This window comes from Fundulus heteroclitus, chromosome 12 (assembly GCF_011125445.2).
Source record: "Fundulus heteroclitus isolate FHET01 chromosome 12, MU-UCD_Fhet_4.1, whole genome shotgun sequence".
NCBI lineage: Eukaryota > Metazoa > Chordata > Actinopteri > Cyprinodontiformes > Fundulidae > Fundulus > Fundulus heteroclitus.
In genome coordinates, this window is record NC_046372.1 from 20,025,532 (window position 1) to 20,046,124 (window position 20,593).

Consider the following 20,593-nt stretch of genomic DNA (forward strand, 5'->3'; position numbering starts at 1 on the left):
GTCACTTCCTCCATCCTTTGAGACCCGAGCCAACTGAATGTGCTCCATACAGCCGCACTAACCCCACCCACACGCCTCACCCAGCACCTGGCAGGGGAAGATGATGCGCACCCCACCCTCCACTTTGGCCTCAAGCGCTTTGACAAACATGCCTGGATCATGTGACGGAACCAGGTAGGAACATAGCAGGATGGACCCGAGCCAGAACCCTGGAGGCTGAAGGTTCAGACATCAAAAGGTTCTGAGTTTCATCCGCCAAAGGTTTCAGAACCGGGTTCAGCTGGATATCTGACGAGCAGGTTCTGGTCCTCCAGCACACAGGGTCAGTTTATTAAGAGGAAGTCAGAAGCAAACCTGATTGGTTCAGAGCAGACAGATTGGGGGTGGGGGGGTGGGGGGGGGGGGGGGGGGAATCTGGTAAATAACATGACGAACCGAGCGGTTCTGGTACCAGAGGATCTTTGCATGTAAGCTGACATATTTGACCCGTATTCGGTTCTAGCAACATTGGCTCGCTTTATATGAAGCTGATGGGTTGATTCTGGTTCTGAAGGCCCACATGAGCTGATGAGCTCTGAAATGTTCAGCACCGCAGCTGATTCGAGCTCTGAAGCCCGACCCGAATGCTCCATTTTCTACAGAACCCTGCTGCAGAGGACCAGGAAGTCTCTGATCATTAGCCAACCGACTAACCCTGCAGAGAGGAGACACACCTAGCAGGTAAACAATGCACTGCTACGCAGGAGCCCAGGCCGGCTGCAGGTTCTGTTTCAGGTTCTGAAACATCCGAGCCTCTGATCAGTCCTGTACATGCAGCCCTGCTCCCTAAACTGAAGAGGAAACCCATACCTCTAGTGATGAAGACGAGCAAACACGAGCCCAGATGAAGAGGCTGATGAAGGGCTCGCCTGGTTCTGGGTTCGGCTCGGATCAGAACACAAACGGGTAGAACTCACCTTCAGCGTCTGTTGGGAAGTCTTCCTCAGATGGACCCAAGCTGCTCTGACACCGCAGGGTGGGGCTGCAGGTAATTTTACCTGTCCGCCCCTCCCCCACTGCGGAGGCAGGCGCACTGCTGGTTCCGTTTCACAACATGTTAACATGTCTGCCACACCTCCTATCATGTATCACACCCAGAACCGCAGAGCTGCACTGGTTCTGGTTCGGAACTGGTTCCATCTTACTCTTTGCACCCAGACAGAACCACGGAGCTGCTGAGTCCGGCCCGACCCGCTCACCCAGGACCTTCTGGGTTCAGAACCTGGTTCTGTCTGAGGAAACCACTCCAGAAACCCACTCTACTGGTTCTGGCCCACCATCCAGATTCTGGCTCGGTTCTGGTGCCTCGGGTCTGGTCCCCCATCTGAATCCTCTTAAACTATTGTGCAGCAAACTGGCTCCAGGTTCTTGAGACATATTTCAGGTGATTTCCACCCGGAACTGACCCGTTAAACGTCACATCCGGAAATAAACACCTGAAGTTTTATTTTGAAGGCTCAGACCGGAAGTTGTGGAGTGGAGCTGCCAGCTGGCTGTGGGTCGGGGTTCGGGTCTTCATGTGGTACTAAACCGAACTGGACCCGGCTCGGTCAGGATGGAGATGTTCAGCAAGCTGAGCGGGATGCTGCTGCAGGCGCTGGAGACGGTGGGTCAGCGGAAGTCCGGTCCATTTGGTTCCGGTAGGCAGTTAAAAGACCCGTTTCAGACCGAGACAGAGGAGGGAGTCCAGGGAGGACCGGCTGTCTCCCTGTCCCCCGCTCCTCCCTGGACTCCTCCGGAGATCCCAGCTCCAATTTTCCTCCAGGAATGTTGGGAATGCGGCTGGAAGCTAGCCGGAAGCTAACCCCTGCTAGCAGCAGTTGTTTACCTGGGACTGCGCATGCGCAGCGAATCTACTCGCTGGTGGAAAGTTGAGCTGAAGCTAATTGAGCTGTTCTACGGGGCATGGATGCACCAACACGTGTTTATATCTATGGAACCAGGGTTCGGTACCATTAGAACAACTGACTCCGAACATTGCTAGCCGAAGCTAATGTGTGACGTCAGTTCCTGGTTCAGGTGCTTATAACCTGTTGTTGACGCTGATGTTCTGCAGGGTTCTCCATGGAGCTGCTGTAGCTGCAGGCTTCCGGTCCATACAGCGGTTCCGGAGGAGCCTCTGGTTGTCTGTAGTGCTCACTGTGTTAAGAATCACCTCCAGAGGTTCTAGAGGAGCTCCCAGAACAGAACCAGCCTTCTTTCATATTACTATGATAATAATAATAATATAATTATTATTATCAGCTCATAGTTTACATCAGAAATAACAAATCTCAGGTAAACCCATAAAACACCTGAGAGCCCATCAGACTGACCGAGCTTTAGATTGTTCCCAGCAGACGCAGGTTCTGATGCCACAAATGACCCGGTCCGGTTGGACCATGTGGTGCATTACTGATTCTGAGCCGACGTGACATGTGAATTTCTCCAATTTGAGATCAATAAAGCCTATCTTATCTTATCTTATTTTAAAGGTGTTGCTATGAAATGTAAAAACCTTCTTGTGCTGCTGCTGAGAGACCAGCCGAAGCATCCAGCGGTACTGAAGGTTCCGCTAAGGAACAGGACCAGAACCCAGCAGATCCAGTCTCAGGTTCATCGATCTTCTGCTGTCAAGCAGTCCTGTTTCCTTCACAACATTTTGGTTCTGGCCCTGTTCCTTAGGGTTCCTTTAGCCTCGTTAACATAGAAGCTCTAAACCTGAAGAATCCACCTTAACAGCCAGACCCGTGTTCACATACGAGCAGTTTGACTCGCCTGGAGCTCCAAAACGTGTCGCATCCTGTCGGGAACGTCTTGCAGCTCCCAACCTGCCCAGGGGGCCTGATTTATAGAACATCAGGTAGAACGTGTTTGTATATCAGGAACATCCTGGTTTCATAGACCTGCAACAGTTTCCCTTTCTGGATCCCAGCTGCACCTCAGCGCCTGGTTCCGGGTTCCTGCCCCGGTTCCGCCTGCATGCAGCCAGAAATGCCTGAACGTTGTCGTGGTGACCGCTGTTCTGTCACGGTGGCTGTGAATCAGGCAGAAGCTCAGGTGTTGTCTGGTAAGAAGTAGGGCTGAACGATTTTGGAAAATAATCTAATTGCGATTTTTTATTTTTTTTTCTTAATATTGAGATTTAATGCGATTTTTTTTTTTCTTTTCTTTTTCCCCAGTTTAATTTATCATGTATTTTTAAACATATACAAAACAACAAATCATTTTGTTTCCTCGCCGTGCAGATTAGTTGCTAAAAGACCCACAGCATCTAAACCACAAGCAACAAAAATGGCCTCTAAATAAAGATGTTTGTAAACAAGGACTATTTTAAATATGAACTTTTAATGTTTCTATTAATCAGAATATTATTCAAGAGAACAGCTTTTAGTTGATTTGGACATCAATCCTTGTTGAACATAAAGTCCAACCAACAAGCAAGTCTATGTATTAAACTGATTGACCTGTACTTAATGCTATGTATGATTATATAAACTCTAAAACAAGTAATAAAATTAGATTATCTCACTGCTGCAACTGTCTTCCTTCCATGTGGAGGCAAACCCACTTTAAACGTTTTACCAACACCTAATGGACGTGTCTAATTCCCTAAATGTTACATAGCCAAAAATTGCAGACTCTGCGATTTGGAAATTGCGTTTTTTTTAAATTGCGATTATATTGAAAATGCGATTAATTGTTCAGCCCTAGTAAGAAGTGAAGCTGTTTGAAACGTTGGAGAACGTTTTAGCAGCAGTAAAACTGCTTGGTGACGGTAACTTGAATAAATCAGCAGAACATCTCCGTAGCCACCTGCTGGGGTTCTACGCCCCTCATGGAGCAGGTGGAACCAAAGGTTCCTGAGACGCTGTGTTAGATGTTGCTGCTGGAGGGCGTGGAACATCTACCTGCCCTCCGGTTTAACCAGACACACCTGTGCTCTGTTCCAGAGAGAACCCACAGTCGACCTGCTGGACTCCTTCGTCGACCACTGGAGGTCAATCACTAACTACTACATCCAGACCACAGGTGAGAACCATCTACCTGCACCCCCCCCCCCCCCCCCCCCACTGTCAGCTGACCTGGTCCTGACCCGGCGTCTGTTGCAGATGACGAACGCCCCGCCTCTCAGACGGACATCCCGTGGCGCCTCAGGCAAATGTCCGACATCCTGGTGTATGAGGAGAAGCAGCAGGTGAGTAGCTCCGCCCCCAGCAGTCCTCACCTGGAACACCTGGAGTTTCTGTGTGAATGAAGAGGCTGCAAGGTTCTGGGTTCAACTCCCACACGCTGCCGCTCTGGGTCCCCGAGCAAGACGCTGAGGACTCGTTTAACTGGATGTTGCTATTACAACAAAGATTATTATTATTAGTTCATTAATCAGGATGAAACAAACTCGTGGAGTTCAGCATGCATGTGGCGACAGTGGAGAGAAAAACTCCCCTTTTACAGACAGGAACCTCCAGCAGAACCAGAACCAGGCTCAGTGTCGCGGCCCACTGGGGGTTAGAGAAGCCCAACCTGCCCAGAGTGGACCAGAGGCTGAGAAGACTGAAGGAGACCTCTGTTGAGAGGTCCTGGTCCTGGTTCTACAGGCTGCTGGAGGAGGTTCTGCTGATCAAACCTTCAGCCTAAACCAGGGTTCCCTTTTAGTTTCTGATTACGTAGGCCTCAGTCAGGGAAAACGCAGTACATGCAAACACCCCAGAAGGTTCTGGTCCATGACGGTCTGTGTTGTGTTCCTCAGGATGTGCAGGAGACCGGACCCTGTCTGGAGTACCTGCTGCAGCACAAGCTGCTGGAGACCCTGTGCACCCTGGGGAAGGCTCAGGTAACCTCACCTGCTGAACACCTGGCCTGATGATGGTTCTGAACATGCTGAGGTTCCTCAGCCTCTCAGCTGTGGGAACACCTGAACGTTCTGTAGAACCTGATGTCTGGTCCCATGCTAAAGCTCCTCCTCCTTCTCCTCCTCCTCAGTACCCTCCAGGGATGTCCCAGCAGGTGCTCATCTTTTTCTCCAAGCTGCTGTCTCAGATGCAGAAACCTCTGCTGCAGCTCATCCCGGTCTACAGACCTGTACAGGTGAGCTGCTGCCCACACAGAACCAGGTGAGCAACCTCAGAACAGCAGCTAGACACCTGCTGCTCCACAGCGCCATCCAGTGGCCCTCAGCCGTCACCCAGAGGGTCCGGTTCTGGAGAACTTCCATCCTGCACCTCCTCCAGCTGACGGTGGCCGTCTCGTCAGCAGGTCTCTGCACAGCAGCAGGATGGAAGCTCTCCAGAACCGGACCGGACCGGCTGCTGTTTGGGTCATGGGACCCCAGCAGCGTTCAGAATTCTGTTTCGGATTATCTTCATACTCCGGGGGGGGGGTCTGGGGTGGGAAGTGGAACATCGGGGCTAAAAGTCCCGCCGTGTGACCCGGCCTTTACCTGACGGACATTCTGACACCTCTGCTCCGCCCACAGAAGCTGATTGGACTCTGTGCACTTCCTGGTTCCTGCAACGAGAAGGAGGAAGCTCTGTTTCTATTGGCTGTGTGCACCAGGGTCAAGCAAGATCCGCACGTGCTCAGATATGTCCTGCAGGTGAGCAGCTGATGTGACATCACTTCCTGCTAACGGATGTTTGACATCACTTCCTGCTAACGGATGTTTGACATCACTTCCTGCTAACGGTGTTTCGTTTTGCAGCTGTCAGACCAGCAGCTGGCTCCCAGCCAATCAGAGCACAGCACGGAGGCCTCCAATCAGAGCACAGAGACAGCCAGCAGCCAATCAGAACCCTCGGCCTCCAGCGCTGTCCGGTCGGATCTGCTCTGGGTTCTGCTGCAGCTCAGCAGGAGTCAGGTGAGTTAAGCTGAAGCTTCTCTGTTGGCTGTTCTAACGGAACCGGAGATGTTCTACTAGAATGGTTCCTGCGAATCATGTTTTACGCAACTAAAACAGAACTAATCAGAGACATCCGGACCTTCTAACGTTCTCCTGACCTTCTAACGTTCTGCTGACCTTCTCCTAACGTTCTCCTGACCTTCTAACGTTCTCCTGACCTTCCTAATGTGTTCTCCTGACGTTCTCCGTCGGTTCTCTTGTTCATCAGAGGTCCACGGTGCGTCAGAGGGCCTGTGAGGGCCTCCTGCTGCTGTCGTCTGTACTGGATGGATCTCCAGGGGAGCTGCTCCCGGCTGGGACCCGGCTGGGGGAGCTGCTGGCTGGGAGGCTGCAGGAGCTGTACTCCCTGCTGCCTCTGGAGGAGCTGCATGCAGCAGAGCTCAGCTGCTGGCCCCGCCCCTCGTGGAGGTAAGGTTCCTCTGCAGTCGCTGTGTAGATGGACCTCCATTCGGGCCGTCCCCTGATCCTCTCTGTGTCCTTAGATCGGAGTCAGCACCTGATCACATGACCAGCTTCCTCGCCTGGTTCGACTTCTTGGATCACCTGACGAGCGAGGCTCCTCCGGTAGGCGGAGAAACTCGCCGCTGGCGCACACACCGCCATCACGCCGCCGTCATGTCTGAGGGGAGAGTCCCGTGTGACTCTGCTCAGCTATTTAATGACCGCCGACCTCCGTGGGTTAAAGCATCGCAGTGTAGCCCCGTCCCGGCAGACATGCATCCCATAATAGCAGCAGTGACCCTGCTCCTGTCCCAGCAGCTGTTAACCCAGATAAACCCAGTTAAATCCATATAAACCTAGATAAATCCAGATAAACCCAAATAAACCCAGATAAACCCAAATAAACTCAGATAAATCCAGATAAACCCAGATAAATCCAGATAAACCCAGATAAACCCAAATAAACTCAGATAAATCCAGATAAACCCAGTTAAACCCAGATAAACCCAGGTAAACCCAGATAAACTCAGATAAATCCAGATAAACCCAAATAAATCCAGATAAACCCAAATAAACTCAGATAAATCCAGATAAACCCAGACAAATCCAGATAAACTCAGATAAATCCAGATAAACCCAGATAAACCCAGATAAACTCAGATAAATCCAGATAAACCCAGACAAATCCAGATAAACTCAGATAAATCCAGATAAACCCAAATAAACCCAGATAAATCCAGATAATTCAATTCAATTCAATTCAATTTTATTTATATAGCGCCAAATCATGAAACATGTCATCTCAAGGCACTTTACAAAGTCAAGTTCAATCATATTATACAGATTGGGTCAGATTATACAGATTGGTCAAAAATTTCCTATATAAGGAAACCAGTTGATTGCATCAAAGTCCCGACAAGCAGCATTCACTCCTGGGGAACCGTAGAGCCACAGGAAGAGTCATCTGCATTGTACATGGCTTTGCTGCAATCCCTCATACTGAGCAAGCATGAAGCGACAGTGGGAAGAAAAACCACCCATTAACGGGAAAAAAAACCTCCGGCAGAACCGGGCTCAGTATGAACGGTCATCTGCCTCGACCGACTGGGGTTACAGAAGACAGAACAAAGACACAACAAGAGAAACAAAAAAAGCACAGAAGCACACATTGATCTAGTAATCTGTTCTACATTAGATGGTAGTAGCAGGTGAGTCGTCTTCTCTGGATGATGTCAAAGTTAACAGAACGCCAGACCAGGTGTACCTACTATGAAGAGAAAAGAGAGAGAACAGAAAGTTAAAGCAGAAATGACAACACATAATGCATAATTGAAGAACAGTAGAACTCAATATAGTGAGAAAATTAGATCCTGATATACTCCAGTAACCTAAGCCTATAGCAGTAAAACTATAAAGGTAGCTGAGAGTAACATGAGTCACTAGTTATAATTTTTGTCAAAAAGAAAAGTTTTAAGCCTAGTCTTAAAAGTAGACAGGGTGTCTGCCTCACGGACCAAAACTGGGAGTTGGTTCCACAGGAGAGGAGCCTGATAGCTAAAGGATCTGCCTCCCATTCTACTTTTAGAGACTCTAGGAACCACCAGCAGACCTGCAGTCTGAGAGCGAAGTGCTCTGTTAGGAACATACGGGGTAATCAGAGCTCTGATATATGATGGAGCTTGATTATTAAGGGCTTTATACGTTAGAAGAAGAATTTTAAATTCTATTCTTGATTTAACAGGAAGCCAATGAAGGGAAGCTAAAATTGGAGAAATATGATCCCTCTTGTTGATTTTCATCAGAACTCTTGCTGCAGCATTTTGGATCAGCTGAAGGCTTTGAACTGCATTTTGTGGACTTCCTGATAGTAAAGAATTACAATAGTCCAGCCTTGAAGTAACAAATGCATGGACCAGTTTTTCAGCATCACTCCTGGACAGAATGTTTCTAATTTTGGCGATATTCCGGAGGTGAAAAAAAGAAACTCTGGAAACCTGTTTAATATGGGATTTAAATGACATGTCTTGGTCAAAATAACACCAAGATTTTTTACTTTATTACCAGAGGCCAGGTTAATGCCACCCAGATTAAGTGATTGGTTAAGAAGTTTATTTTTGAGGACTCTGGCCCAAAGATTAAAACTTCGGTCTTGTCAGAATTTAGATGCAGGAAATTTAAAGTCATCCAGCTTTTGATGTCATCAAGACATGACTGCAGTCGAAGTAATTGATTGGATTCATCAGGATTTATGGATAAATATAGCTGAGTATCATCAGCATAACAGTGGAAATTAATCCCATGCTGTCTGATAATTTTGCCAATCGGAAGCATATATATAGTAAAGAGAATTGGTCCAAGGACTGAACCCTGTGGTACTCCACAGGTGACCCTAGAGTTTGAGGAAGATTTATTATTAACATGAACAAATTGGAATCTGTCTGACAGATAAGATTTAAACCAGCCTAATGCTTTCCCCTTAATCCCTACAGTATGTTCAAGTCTTTGTAGGAGAATATTGTGATCAACTGTATCAAACGCAGCACTGAGATCTAACAGGACAAGTATATAGATAAACCCAAATAAACCCAGATAAATCCAAATAAACCCAGATAAATCCAGATAAACCCAAATAAACCCAGATAAACCCTAATAAATCCAGATAATTCCAGGTGTTTCCCAGCAGAGCCTCTCATGTCATCAGAACATGTTTTAACTGAGGGAGTCTGAAGGAGTCAATACGTCTCTTCCTGTCGCACGTTTCCCCCCCAGGTTAGTTTGCAGAGAACGCCGACGACTCATCGTCAGCATGTCGGGTAAAAGCTGCATTGCATTCTGGGAAAAACCTGAAAAAAAACGTCAGCAGAAAACAATTTATAACTGATTTTAGACCCTAGTTTAACTTTTAAAAATCTGCAAACCGTCAAACATTGACTGCCCATAATAACAATAAGATGCTTAAGCTAGGATGGTTCAGAGATGTTCTTAAAGTCAACAATTAGATGACAGAACCACCGAACTACACTCCAGCCACTAAAGGTCTTTACAATCGGACCTCAAAGGTTTCACACCAGCAGCTGATCAGGTTTCATCGCTCTAATATTCAAGCTAACTTCAGTGTTCTAGATTTTCTGTAATTTTCTACTTTTGATCAAATTTCTGTTTAGACCAGATTTCCACCCATAACCATCAGAAAACCACCGGAGCAGCCCCAGATGGTTCTTATGAGGTTCCTTTGTGTGAACCTGCTCTGCTCGGTTCTCTCTCTGGGAGGTTCTGGACTCCTTTTAAGAACCAGCGCATGTTTTAGTGTTTGTGTGGATTAGGGCTGAACGATTTTGGAAAATAATCTAATTGCGATTTTTTTTTTCTTAATATTGCGATTTAATGCGATTTTTTTTTTTTTTTTGTTACAGTTTAATTTATCATGTCTTTTTAAACATATACAAACAAATTATTTTGTTTCCTCGCTGTGCAGATTAGTTGCTAAAAGACCCACAGCATCTAAACTCTGAGCAGAAATGATCGCGTTCTGCCTACAATATATTTCAACCAAAATTGCAATTTTGACTTTTCTCTGCATTAACCACAAGCAACAAAAATGGCCTCTAAATAAAGATGTTTGTAAACAAGGACTATTCAAAACAAGAACTTTTAATATTTCTATTAATCAGAATATTATTCAAGAGAACAGCTTTAGTTGATTTGGACATCAATCCTTGTTGAACATAAAGTCCAACCAACAAGCAAGTCTATGTATTAAACTGATTGACCAGTACTTAATGCTATGTATGATTATATAAACTCTAAAACAAGTAATAAAATTAGATTATCTCACTGCTGCAACTGTCTTCCCTTCCATGTGGAGGCAAACCCACTTTAAACATTTTACCAACACCTAATGGACGCGTCTAATTCCCTAATTGTTACATAGCCAAAAATTGCAGACTCTGCGATTTGGAAATTGCGTTTTTTTTTTAAAATTGCGATTATATTGAAAATGCGATTAATTGTTCAGCCCTAGTCTGGATCAGAACATATCAGCTCCGCCTGCCGCAGTATTTCAGATCTGGCTATTAAAGCTCGTCCGTGACGCCCGGCCGGCTGCTTCCTCGTCTCTGACTCTCTCCCTGACACACATGAGGCGTACCTGTGCAGTAAAGCTGCAGGTGAACCACCGCTGGTCACTGATGGAGGTCCTCTGGGAACGTGTCTCTGTCCAGGTGCTGTCCGTCCAGCTGTGTCAGCGTGTCCGTCAGCTCTGGCTCGTGGAGACTCTTCATCCTCAGCTGCTAGACACGTACGCTCTCCTTCTCTTCCTCTTTCTCATTTCCCTCTCCCCTTAGGGGCGGAGCCTAACATCCAGGTGTGTGTTGTTCAGGTGCGAGCAGGGCATCCTTGTCTCCACCTCGGTTCTCTGCTCTGCAGTCAGACTCGTCCAGTCTCCATGTCTGTTGGAGCAGCTGCTTGAGTTTATGCTGAGGTCACCTTCTGTGCTGGAAGTGCTGCTGCAGCGCTGCGACCACATCTCTGACCAGGTGAGGCGGCGGGACACGCCCATTAAAGGCAAAAACCGCAGCACACCTGTCCACTGATTCTCTGTGTCTCTTCAGATCAGTATGGTGTCTCTGTCTTTGGTGGACGAACTTCTACAGAAGCCTCACAGGGACATTCTGGACACCCTGGTGCTGAGCTTTCTGCAGAGCCGAGGTTACCTGTCCTCACCTGTAGGGGGTCAGGAGGACAGGCAGCCTGAGAGCGGCGATGATGGCGAGCTGGCCCAGTAGGTTCATCACAAGGGACAACCCGACAGGTGCAGGTGTGTCCTCAGACCTCACGAGTGTCCTCTGTCCCTCAGAGACCTGGAGGACGACCCGTTTTTCTCCGACGGGTTTCCTGACGACCACCTTCCTCATCATCATCATCATCATGAGTCTGCTGCTCCGGGATCATCTACGGACATCGTCAACAGGTAACACCTGCAGCGTCGTCTCCGTGTTAGCAGGACCTGTAGCATCAGAGCGGTCTCATCAGGCCCGGTTTCTTTAATCAGAACCAACCAGAACCAGAACGGAAGGAGAGCTCAGAGATCCTTCAACTAACTGAACTCTTTTCTGTGTTTTAGTTTCCTGTGTTTGGTTCCGGTTCAGGTGCGATCAGCCCACTTGCTGCAGGAAGGAGGTTACGAGTCGTACGTGCACGATGCGCGAACCTTGGTACGAGAGTCCATGTGGGGTCCATGGTTACTAGTTACGGCTGTTAAATTTGTGTCTAAGCTGCTTTTTACCTTAAATGTTTAAAGTTCAGAGAGGTTCATATAAGTCAAACAGTAAAGGTGATCTAAAAAATTTACTTTTTCGGTCTGGGCCTCTGCTGCTTCTAGAAACAGCCCAAGCGCTAAAGAAACCCGTCCAGCCATTTTGGCGAGTGCATCTGCTGGCAGAACGTGTTTGGTACCTGTCCTAGGTGTTTAAAGGAAACATAATAGGTCACCTTTAAGTTTATTTAGGCTCTCATGGTTCTGATCAGGAACACAAAAAGAAGAACCCCGACCGAATCGTTTTGGTTTTGTTCTGCCGGCCAGTTTGACAATGTAAAACCTTCATTATTTAAAGGTTCTGCTGACTCAGCATTCTTCCATAACATCAGTACATTAAAAGGCTCTTACCTGTCCACCTGGAGGCCCCTCCCCTTTAGGCAGATCTCTGTGACTGGACAACACAAACTCCTGTTAACCTCACCTGTGTGGCTCCTCTCCCTCTCAGGTAACCCATTGTCAGTCTCTCTCTCTCTCCTGGGATTGGCCCCAAACTCTTCCTCCTCCCACCTGTTCTTCAGGTGAGGAAGGACACTTCTTTGAAGGTCACCTGCTGAGAGTTCTGTTTGAACGTCTGGGGCGCATCTTGCAGCAGGTAGGTACACCTCAACCACACCTGGCCCTGTTGCTGATCACTTGTGTACCTGTGTGCTGAATCATTGGTGCCCTTGAGTCACCTGTCTGTGACCCGCCTGTCTCTGTCTCTGACTCGTCTGTCTCTGACTCACCTGTCTCTGACTCACCTGTCTGACTCATCTGTTTATGACTCGTCTGTCTCTGACTCACCTGTCTCTGACTCTCCCGTCTCTGACTCGCCTGTCTCTGACTCGTCTGTCTCTGACTCTCCTGTCTCTGACTCTCCCGTCTCTGACTCGCCTGTCTCTGACTCGTCTGTCTCTGACTCGCCTGTCTCTGACTATCCTGTCTCTGACTCGTCTGTCTCTGACTCGTCTGTCTCTGACTCGTCTGTCTCTGACTCTCCTGTCTCTGACTCGCCTGTCTCTGACTCTCCTGTCTCTGACTCGTCTGTCTCTGACTCTCCTGTCTCTGACTCGCCTGTTTCTGACTCTCCTGTCTCTGACTCTCCCGTCTCTGACTCGCCTGTCTCTGACTCGTCTGTCTCTGACTCTCCTGTCTCTGACTCTCCCGTCTCTGACTCGCCTGTCTCTGACTCGTCTGTCTCTGACTCGTCTGTCTCTGACTCTCCTGACTCTGACTTGCCTGTTTCTGACTCTCCTGTCTCTCCTGTCTCTGACTCTCCTGTCTCTGACTCTCCCGTCTCTGACTCGCCTGTCTCTGACTCGTCTGTCTCTGACTATCCTGTCTCTGACTCGTCTGTCTCTGACTCGTCTGTCTCTGACTCTCCTGACTCTGACTTGCCTGTTTCTGACTCTCCTGTCTCTCCTGTCTGTGACCCGCCTGTCTCTGTCTCTGACTCGTCTGTCTCTGACTCACCTGTCTCTGACTCACCTGTCTGACTCATCTGTTTATGACTCGTCTGTCTCTGACTCACCTGTCTCTGACTCTCCCGTCTCTGACTCGCCTGTCTCTGACTCACCTGTCTCTGACTCTCCCGTCTCTGACTCGCCTGTCTCTGACTCGTCTGTCTCTGACTCTCCTGTCTCTGACTCTCCCGTCTCTGACTCGCCTGTCTCTGACTCGTCTGTCTCTGACTCGCCTGTCTCTGACTCGTCTGTCTCTGACTCGTCTGTCTCTGACTCTCCTGTCTCTGACTCGCCTGTCTCTGACTCTCCTGTCTCTGACTCGTCTGTCTCTGACTCTCCTGTCTCTGACTCGCCTGTTTCTGACTCTCCTGTCTCTGACTCTCCCGTCTCTGACTCGCCTGTCTCTGACTCGTCTGTCTCTGACTCGTCTGTCTCTGACTCTCCTGTCTCTGACTATCCTGTCTCTGACTCGTCTGTCTCTGACTCGTCTGTCTCTGACTCTCCTGACTCTGACTTGCCTGTTTCTGACTCGTCTGTCTCTGACTCTCCTGTCTCTGACTCTCCTGTCTCTCCTGTCTCTCCTGTCTCTGACTCTCCTGTCTCTGACTCTCCTGTCTCTGACTCGCCTGTCTCTGACTCGTCTGTCTCTGACTCGCCTGTCTCTGACTCGTCTGTCTCTGACTCGTCTGTCTCTGACTCGTCTGTCTCTGACTCTCCTGTCTCTGACTCTCCTGTCTCTGACTCTCCTGTCTCTGACTCGCCTGTCTCTGACTCTCCTGACTCTGACTTGCCTGTTTCTGACTCTCCTGTCTCTGACTCGCCTGTCTCTGACTCGTCTGTCTCTGACTCGTCTGTCTCTGACTCGTCTGTCTCTGACTCGTCTGTCTCTGACTCTCCTGTCTCTGACTCTCCTGTCTCTGACTCGCCTGTCTCTGACTCGTCTGTCTCTGACTCTCCTGTCTCTGACTCGCCTGTCTCTGACTCTCCTGTCTCTGACTCGTCTGTCTCTGACTCTCCTGTCTCTGACTCGCCTGTTTCTGACTCTCCTGTCTCTCCTGTCTCTGACTCTCCTGTCTCTGACTCTCCTGTCACTGACTGGCCTGTCTCTGACTCGTCTGTCTCTGACTCGCCTGTCTCTGACTCGTCTGTCTCTGACTCGCCTGTCTCTGACTCTCCTGTCTCTGACTCTCCTGTCTCTGACTCTCCTGTCTGTGACTCTCCTGTCTCTGACTCGCCTGTCTCTGACTCGTCTGTCTCTGACTCTCCTGTCTCTGACTCTCCTGTCTCTGACTCTCCCGTCTCTGACTCGCCTGTCTCTGACTCGTCTGTCTCTGACTCTCCTGTCTCTGACTCTCCCGTCTCTGACTCGCCTGTCTCTGACTCGTCTGTCTCTGACTCGCCTGTCTCTGACTATCCTGTCTCTGACTCGTCTGTCTCTGACTCGTCTGTCTCTGACTCGTCTGTCTCTGACTCTCCTGTCTCTGACTCTCCTGTCTCTGACTTGCCTGTCTCTGACTCGTCTGTCTCTGACTCGCCTGTCTCTGACTATCCTGTCTCTGACTCGCCTGTTTCTGACTCTCCTGTCTCTCCTGTCTCTGACTCGCCTGTCTCTGACTCTCCTGTCTCTGACTCTCCTGTCTCTGACTCTCCTGTCTCTGACTCTCCTGTCTCTGACTCGCCTGTCTCTGACTCGTCTGTCTCTGACTCGTCTGTCTCTGACTCTCCCGTCTCTGACTCGCCTGTCTCTGACTCGTCTGTCTCTGACTCTCCTGTCTCTGACTCTCCTGTCTCTGACTCGCCTGTCTCTGACTCGTCTGTCTCTGACTCGTCTGTCTCTGACTCTCCCGTCTCTGACTCGCCTGTCTCTGACTCGCCTGTCTCTGACTCGTCTGTCTCTGACTCTCCTGTCTCTGACTCTACTGTCTATGACTCGCCTGTCTCTGACTCTCCTGTCTCTGACTCGCCTGTCTCTGACTCGCCTGTCTCTGACTCGTCTGTCTCTGACTCTCCCGTCTCTGACTCGCCTGTCTCTGACTCGCCTGTCTCTGACTCGTCTGTCTCTGACTCTCCTGTCTCTGACTCTCCCGTCTCTGACTCTCCTGTCTCTGACTCTCCCGTCTCTGACTCTCCTGTCTCTGACTCGCCTGTGTCTGACTCTCCTGTCTCTGACTCGTCTGTCTCTGACTCTCCCGTCTCTGACTCGCCTGTCTCTGACTCGTCTGTCTCTGACTCGTCTGTCTCTGACTCTCCTGTCTCTGACTCGTCTGTCTCTGACTCGTCTGTCTCTGACTCTCCTGTCTCTGACTCTCCTGTCTCTGACTCACATGTCTCTGACAGAGAATCTTAACGGCTTAACAACCCAAAAATAATCTAAAGACTTTGGAAGATTAATTCAGCTTTTTGGTTCTTCCAGAAGCCCCAAGCACACAACAAATTGTATTTACAGGCTGAAAAAGTGGATTTTGGTCCTTGTCCCCTGAGTGTAATATTTCTGGGATTAGATAAAAGGTAGAAAGTTATAATTAATTACCTGTAGTGACCATTAATGATTGCTGACACACTATTGTTATATAGCTATAGAGTTTGATGGTGACCCTGAGATCTATTTCCCATTTTAATTTGGATTTCTATAGATCTGGTTTTGGGCTCTCGTTCAAAAAGAGGCGATACATTTTAGAGATGGATTTAGACACGCCCTCTTCATCATCATTGAATCATATCAGAACCCAGATTCACCTTCAGTAGGGTCTTAGTAGATAACAGTAAAAAGTTTGATTGGCTTATTTCCTCCTGAGTTGGACATGAAGAGTCCTCCGCTGACGGCGGAACTCCTTTAGAGGATCACGTGTTCAGAATCGCATAATTTAGGCTCACAGGTATAACTTTGTTTTGTCTGAAAGGAGCTTTAGGTTTTCAGGCCTGCCGTATAAAGTATCTGTTCTGCTGCGTTTCTACAGGCCGCTAATCTGTAATGGAGAGTAAGAAGTCGATTCCTCCATCTTAGTAGATCATCTTCCATCTCACCGAGCTGTGGGAGGAAATTTAATTAATTAGTTTATTAAAGGTCTAGTGGACGTTTTTTATGGGACTTCTAATTCCTGGGAATCACCTCATCTACTGGTTGTCCCACATCAATCTGAGGCGCTCACCTAACGCCAGTTTGTGTCGTTCCTTCATAGTTTCCACTGGCTGGCTGCGCACTTCTAGTGTTTATGTAGCTTAGCGGTTAGCTTAGCGGTTAGCTTAGCGGTTAGCCGTTCATTCTCTGTAGAAAGAAATGAGACCAGAGAAGATTTGGGAGATTTTTCTTCACGTGAAGAACAGGAAAGACGGTCGTTAGCTTCAGCTGATTGGTTTAAGTCGTTGGCCCTGACTCACCTGTGCAGGTGTTGTGTGTTTTCAGCCGTACGAATTGAACCTGCAGCTCACTGCGGTTCTGTCCCGTCTGTGCGCCTTCAATCACCCCCTGCTGGACGAGTACCTGCTGGACCCGTACATCCACCTGTCTCCCTGCAGCAGGTCCCTGTTCTCCGTCCTGGTCAGGGTAAGGCGGCTGCAGAACCAGAACAATCAGAGCGGGTCTGTGTGGTTCTCTCTGATCCTGGATGTCTCCCGTCTGTGTGTCTCAGGTGATGGGAGAGTTGGTGCAGAGAACCCAGCAGGTGCCCAGCCTCTCAGAACGTCTGTTGGACACCAGGAGAACCCTGCTGGACCAGAACCAGAACACCGGGTAAATGTCTGTTAACCCTGTCTGAAGTAATTAGGGTTCCCGAGGGAACCTGCAGGCAGTAATCAGGGTTCCTGAAAGGTTCCTTTAGGCAGTAATCAGGGTTCCTGAAGGTTCCTTTAGGCAGTAATCAGGGTTCCTGAAGGTTCTTTCAGGCAGTAATCAGGGTTCCTGAAGGTTCCTTCAGGCAGTAATCAGGGTTTCTGAAGGTTCTTTCAGTCAGTTATCAGAGTTCCTGAAGGTTCCTTCAGGCAGTAATCAGGGTTCCTGAAGGTTCTTTCAGACAGTAATCAGGGTTCCTGGAGGTTCCTTTAGGCAGTAATCAGGGTTCCTGGAGGTTCCTTCAGGCCGTAATCAGGGTTCCTGAAGGTTCTTTCAGGCTGTAATCAGGGTTCCTGAAGGTTCTTTCAGACAGTAATCAGGGTTCCTGGAGGTTCCTTTAGGCAGTAATCAGGGTTCCTGAAGGTTCCTTCGCAGTAATCAGGGTTCCTGAAGGTTCCTTCAGGCAGTAATCAGGGTTCCTGGAGGTTCCTTTAGGCTGTAATCAGGGTTCCTGGAGGTTCCTTCAGGCAGTAATCAGGGTTCCTGGAGGTTCCTTCAGGCAGTAATCAGGGTTCCTGAAGGTTCCTTCAGGCAGTTATCAGGGTTCCTTCGCAGTAATCAGGGTTCCTTCAGGCAGTAATCAGGGTTCCTGAAGGTTCCTTCAGGCAGTTATCAGGGTTCCTTCGCAGTAATCAGGGTTCCTGAAGGTTCCTTCAGGCAGTTATCAGGGTTCGTGGAGGTCCCTTCAGGCAGTTATCAGGGTTCCTGAAGGTTCCTTCAGGCAGTTATCAGGGTTCCTTCGCAGTAATCAGGGTTCCTAAAGGTCCCTTCAGACAGTTATCAAGGTTCCTGAAGGTTCCTTCAGGCAGTAATCAGGGTTCCTGAAGGTTCCTTCAGGCAGTAATCAGGGTTCCTGAAGGTTCCTTCAGGCAGTTATCAGGGTTCCTAAAGGTCCCTTCAGGCAGTAATCAGGGTTCCTGAAGGTTCCTTCAGGCAGTTATCAAGGTTCCTGAAGGTTCCTTCAGGCAGTAATCAGGGTTCCTGAAGGTTCCTTCAGGCAGTTATCAGGGTTCCTAAAGGTCCCTTCAGGCAGTTATCAAGGTTCCTGAAGGTTCCTTCAGGCAGTAATCAGGGTTCCTGAAGGTTCCTTCAGGCAGTAATCAGGGTTCCTAAAGGTCCCTTCAGGCAGTTATCAGGGTTCCTGAAGGTTCCTTCAGGCAGTTATCAAGGTTCCTGAAGGTTCCTTCAGGCAGTTATCAGGGTTCCTGAAAGTTCCTTCAGGCAGGTATCAGGGTTCCTGGAGGTCCCTTCAGGCAGTAATCAGGATTCCTGAAGGTTCCTTCAGGCAGTAATCAGGGTTCCTGAGGGTTCCTTCAGGCATTAACCAGGGTTCCTGGAGGTTCCTTCAAGCAGTTATCAGAGTTCCTGGAGGTTCCTTCAGGCATTAATCAGGGTTCCTGGAGGTTCCTTCAAGCAGTAATCAGGGTTCCTGAAGGTTCCTTCAGGCAATAATCAGGGTTCCTGAAGGTTCCTTCAAGCAGTAATCGGGGTTCCTGAAGGTTCCTTCAGGCAATAATCAGGGTTCCTGGAGGTTCCTTCAGGCAGTAATCGGGGTTCCTGAAGGTTCCTTCAGGCAGTAATCAGGGTTCGTGGAGGTTCCTTCAGGCTGTAATCAGGGTTCCTGGAGGTTCCTTCAGGTTGTAATCAGGGTTCCTGAAGGTTCCTTCAGGCTGTAATCAGGGTTCCTGAAGGTTCCTTCAGGCAGTTATCAGGGTTCCTGAAGGTTCCTTCAGGCAGTAATCAGAGTTCCTGAAGGTTCCTTCAGGCAGTTATCAGGGTTCCCTGATAACTGCCTGAAGGTTCCTTCAGGCAGTTATCAGGGTTCCTGAAGGTTCCTTCAGGCAGTTATCAGGGTTCCTGAAGGTTCCTTCAGGCAGTAATCAGAGTTCCTGAAAGTTCCTTCAGGCAGTAATCAGGGTTCCTGGTGGAACCTGCAGGAACCCGACAGCAGCAGCAGCATGTTTAGGAACGTTCTAGTTTTCATCAGAACCAGACGGTTCCTGCCTCCAGGCGCGTCAGCCGGGTGTCGGTGGTCTGTCTGCTATCTGACTGATGATGTCATGATGATGTCACGATGATGTCACTCACCTGAGGCCTTTGTGGGCGTGTCCTCAGGCTGGAACACCTGACGCTGCTCCAAGGGATCATCGTCCTTGAGGAGTTCTGCAAGGAGCTGGCCGCCATCGCCTTCATCAAGATGCCTCTGGACCGGGACCACCAGAACTTCTCTTCAGGGTCCGAGTCCTCCAGAACGGAGACGAACTGACCAGGACCGACCCGTCTGGGCCCGGATCGACAGGACCGCCAGACTTGGAGCTAGTCATTGGGACTGACGTTGGTTCTGCTGGGCCTGGGCAGGAAGACGGACCTGGTTCCACCTGCGCCCAGGTGTGTGGACAGGACCAGGTCTGGGTCCACCTGTGCAGTTCTGGACCTGACCAGACTTTTCTCAGCCAGAGATCAGTGATCCTGGTTGGACCCTGATCAGACTCTTAAGTGTCTGCCCAGAAGCCCCGCCCACTCGCCCTGCAGCCAATCACAGGCCTGTATTTGCTCTCACAGGTGAGGAGCCACCTGTTCCAGGTAACAGCCAATCAGACCAGAGGAATCTGACTGAAGATCAAAGTCTCACAGCTGATTGGGTGTTTTTCTTCTTGCCGTCTTTATGAACCCTGAGCTCCACAAACTGTGAACAGAACCTGAACTCTCGGTCCGGTCCGAGCGCTGGAGCTCCACGGCGCCACCAGAACCGATCAGAAATAGTTGATTTTACTGTTTTATTTATTAAAGCTTCACCAAGTGCAGTTAGCGTGTTTTTATGATGAAACATCAGCAGAACCGTCAGAGCCGGTACCGACCCGACTGCTGATGTGTACCAGAACCAAAGCGTGACTCTGTTAGTGATCATGTTTAGAAAACCTCACACATCAGAACTGTTCTGTTTATATTCTGGTACTGCAGGTTCTGGTTCTGATCAGCAGGTTCCGCCGGACCCTGAGACCGGAACAGATAATTACAGAACTTTGTTGATATTAAAGTTTCCTTCAACATCCAGAGTGAGTCCGACTGTCATCGGGTCATGTGCCGCCAATAAAGGTGTGTGTGTGTGTGTGGGGGGGGGGGGGGGGGGTTCTGCAGGACCCTAGGTCAGACAGAAGAAGAACCTGGGTCAGACAGGAGAACCTGGGCCCAATTAGAACTGGAGTCTTTCTGTCTGAATCCAGGTTCTGACTACAGTAAACGAGCAGTCCCATCAGAGCTCAGTTTTCCTGCACGCGGTGGGAACCTCGAACGCACCGTCTGTTGCAGCTGGTCGGATCGTCTGCGCTTCCAGAACCGGCCCGTAGGTCCGGTCCACCGGCACACTCCGTCTGGTACCGCCGCCACGGCCACACCTGGCAGCGTAGGACAGGTGAGTTATCAGAGCAGACAAGTGGCTCGGCTCCTACGGTGAGTTCTGTAAACTTTACGGTTCTGGTAGAGCAGAACCCATTTAGGCCTGAAGCGGTTCTGAGATCAGTTGCAGATGAGCGGTCCTGAAGCTGGTCTCTGATCGGCTCGAACCACGAAGCCGACGGACCGCTTTCATCCTCTAGTGGAACCTGGTGAGTAAGGTTCTGGTTCTGTTCGGGCCCAACGGGCTGAGC

At 49.3% G+C, this 20,593-nt stretch overlaps 1 protein-coding gene across 3 annotated transcripts; it reads left to right on the forward strand.

Annotated features, from left to right (window-relative positions):
* The first annotated feature begins 1,473 nt into the window (after positions 1-1,473).
* Positions 1,474-19,351, forward strand: fam160b2 (family with sequence similarity 160 member B2). 3 transcript variants are annotated; one of them, XM_036144250.1, is made up of 18 exons: positions 1,474-1,645; positions 3,972-4,050; positions 4,131-4,216; positions 4,769-4,852; positions 5,002-5,106; positions 5,495-5,614; positions 5,720-5,875; positions 6,126-6,325; positions 6,400-6,481; positions 10,579-10,655; positions 10,737-10,893; positions 10,969-11,138; positions 11,214-11,327; positions 11,481-11,571; positions 12,121-12,267; positions 16,521-16,661; positions 16,747-16,847; positions 19,062-19,351. In XM_036144250.1, exons 1-18 carry the CDS (start codon positions 1,595-1,597, stop codon positions 19,210-19,212), a joined length of 2,112 nt encoding a protein of 703 aa, XP_036000143.1. In that variant the 5' UTR covers positions 1,474-1,594; the 3' UTR covers positions 19,213-19,351. The 3 variants fall into 3 exon arrangements, with proteins under 3 accessions (XP_036000143.1, XP_036000144.1, XP_036000145.1); XM_036144251.1 differs by having other exon boundaries at positions 1,591-1,679; XM_036144252.1 differs by lacking the exon at positions 1,474-1,645 and adding an exon at positions 2,739-3,088.
* Positions 19,352-20,593: the final 1,242 nt, after the last annotated feature.

Bases quoted from the DNA above. Each gene is read 5' to 3' on its own strand.
- fam160b2 (XM_036144250.1), top strand. From the start codon at position 1,595: ATGGAGATGTTCAGCAAGCTGAGCGGGATGCTGCTGCAGGCGCTGGAG. The intron at 1,646-3,971 runs GTGGGTCAGCGG...GCTCTGTTCCAG, and splicing joins TGCTGCAGGCGCTGGAGACG to AGAGAACCCACAGTCGACCT. The intron at 10,656-10,736 runs GTACGCTCTCCT...TGTGTTGTTCAG, and splicing joins CATCCTCAGCTGCTAGACAC to GTGCGAGCAGGGCATCCTTG.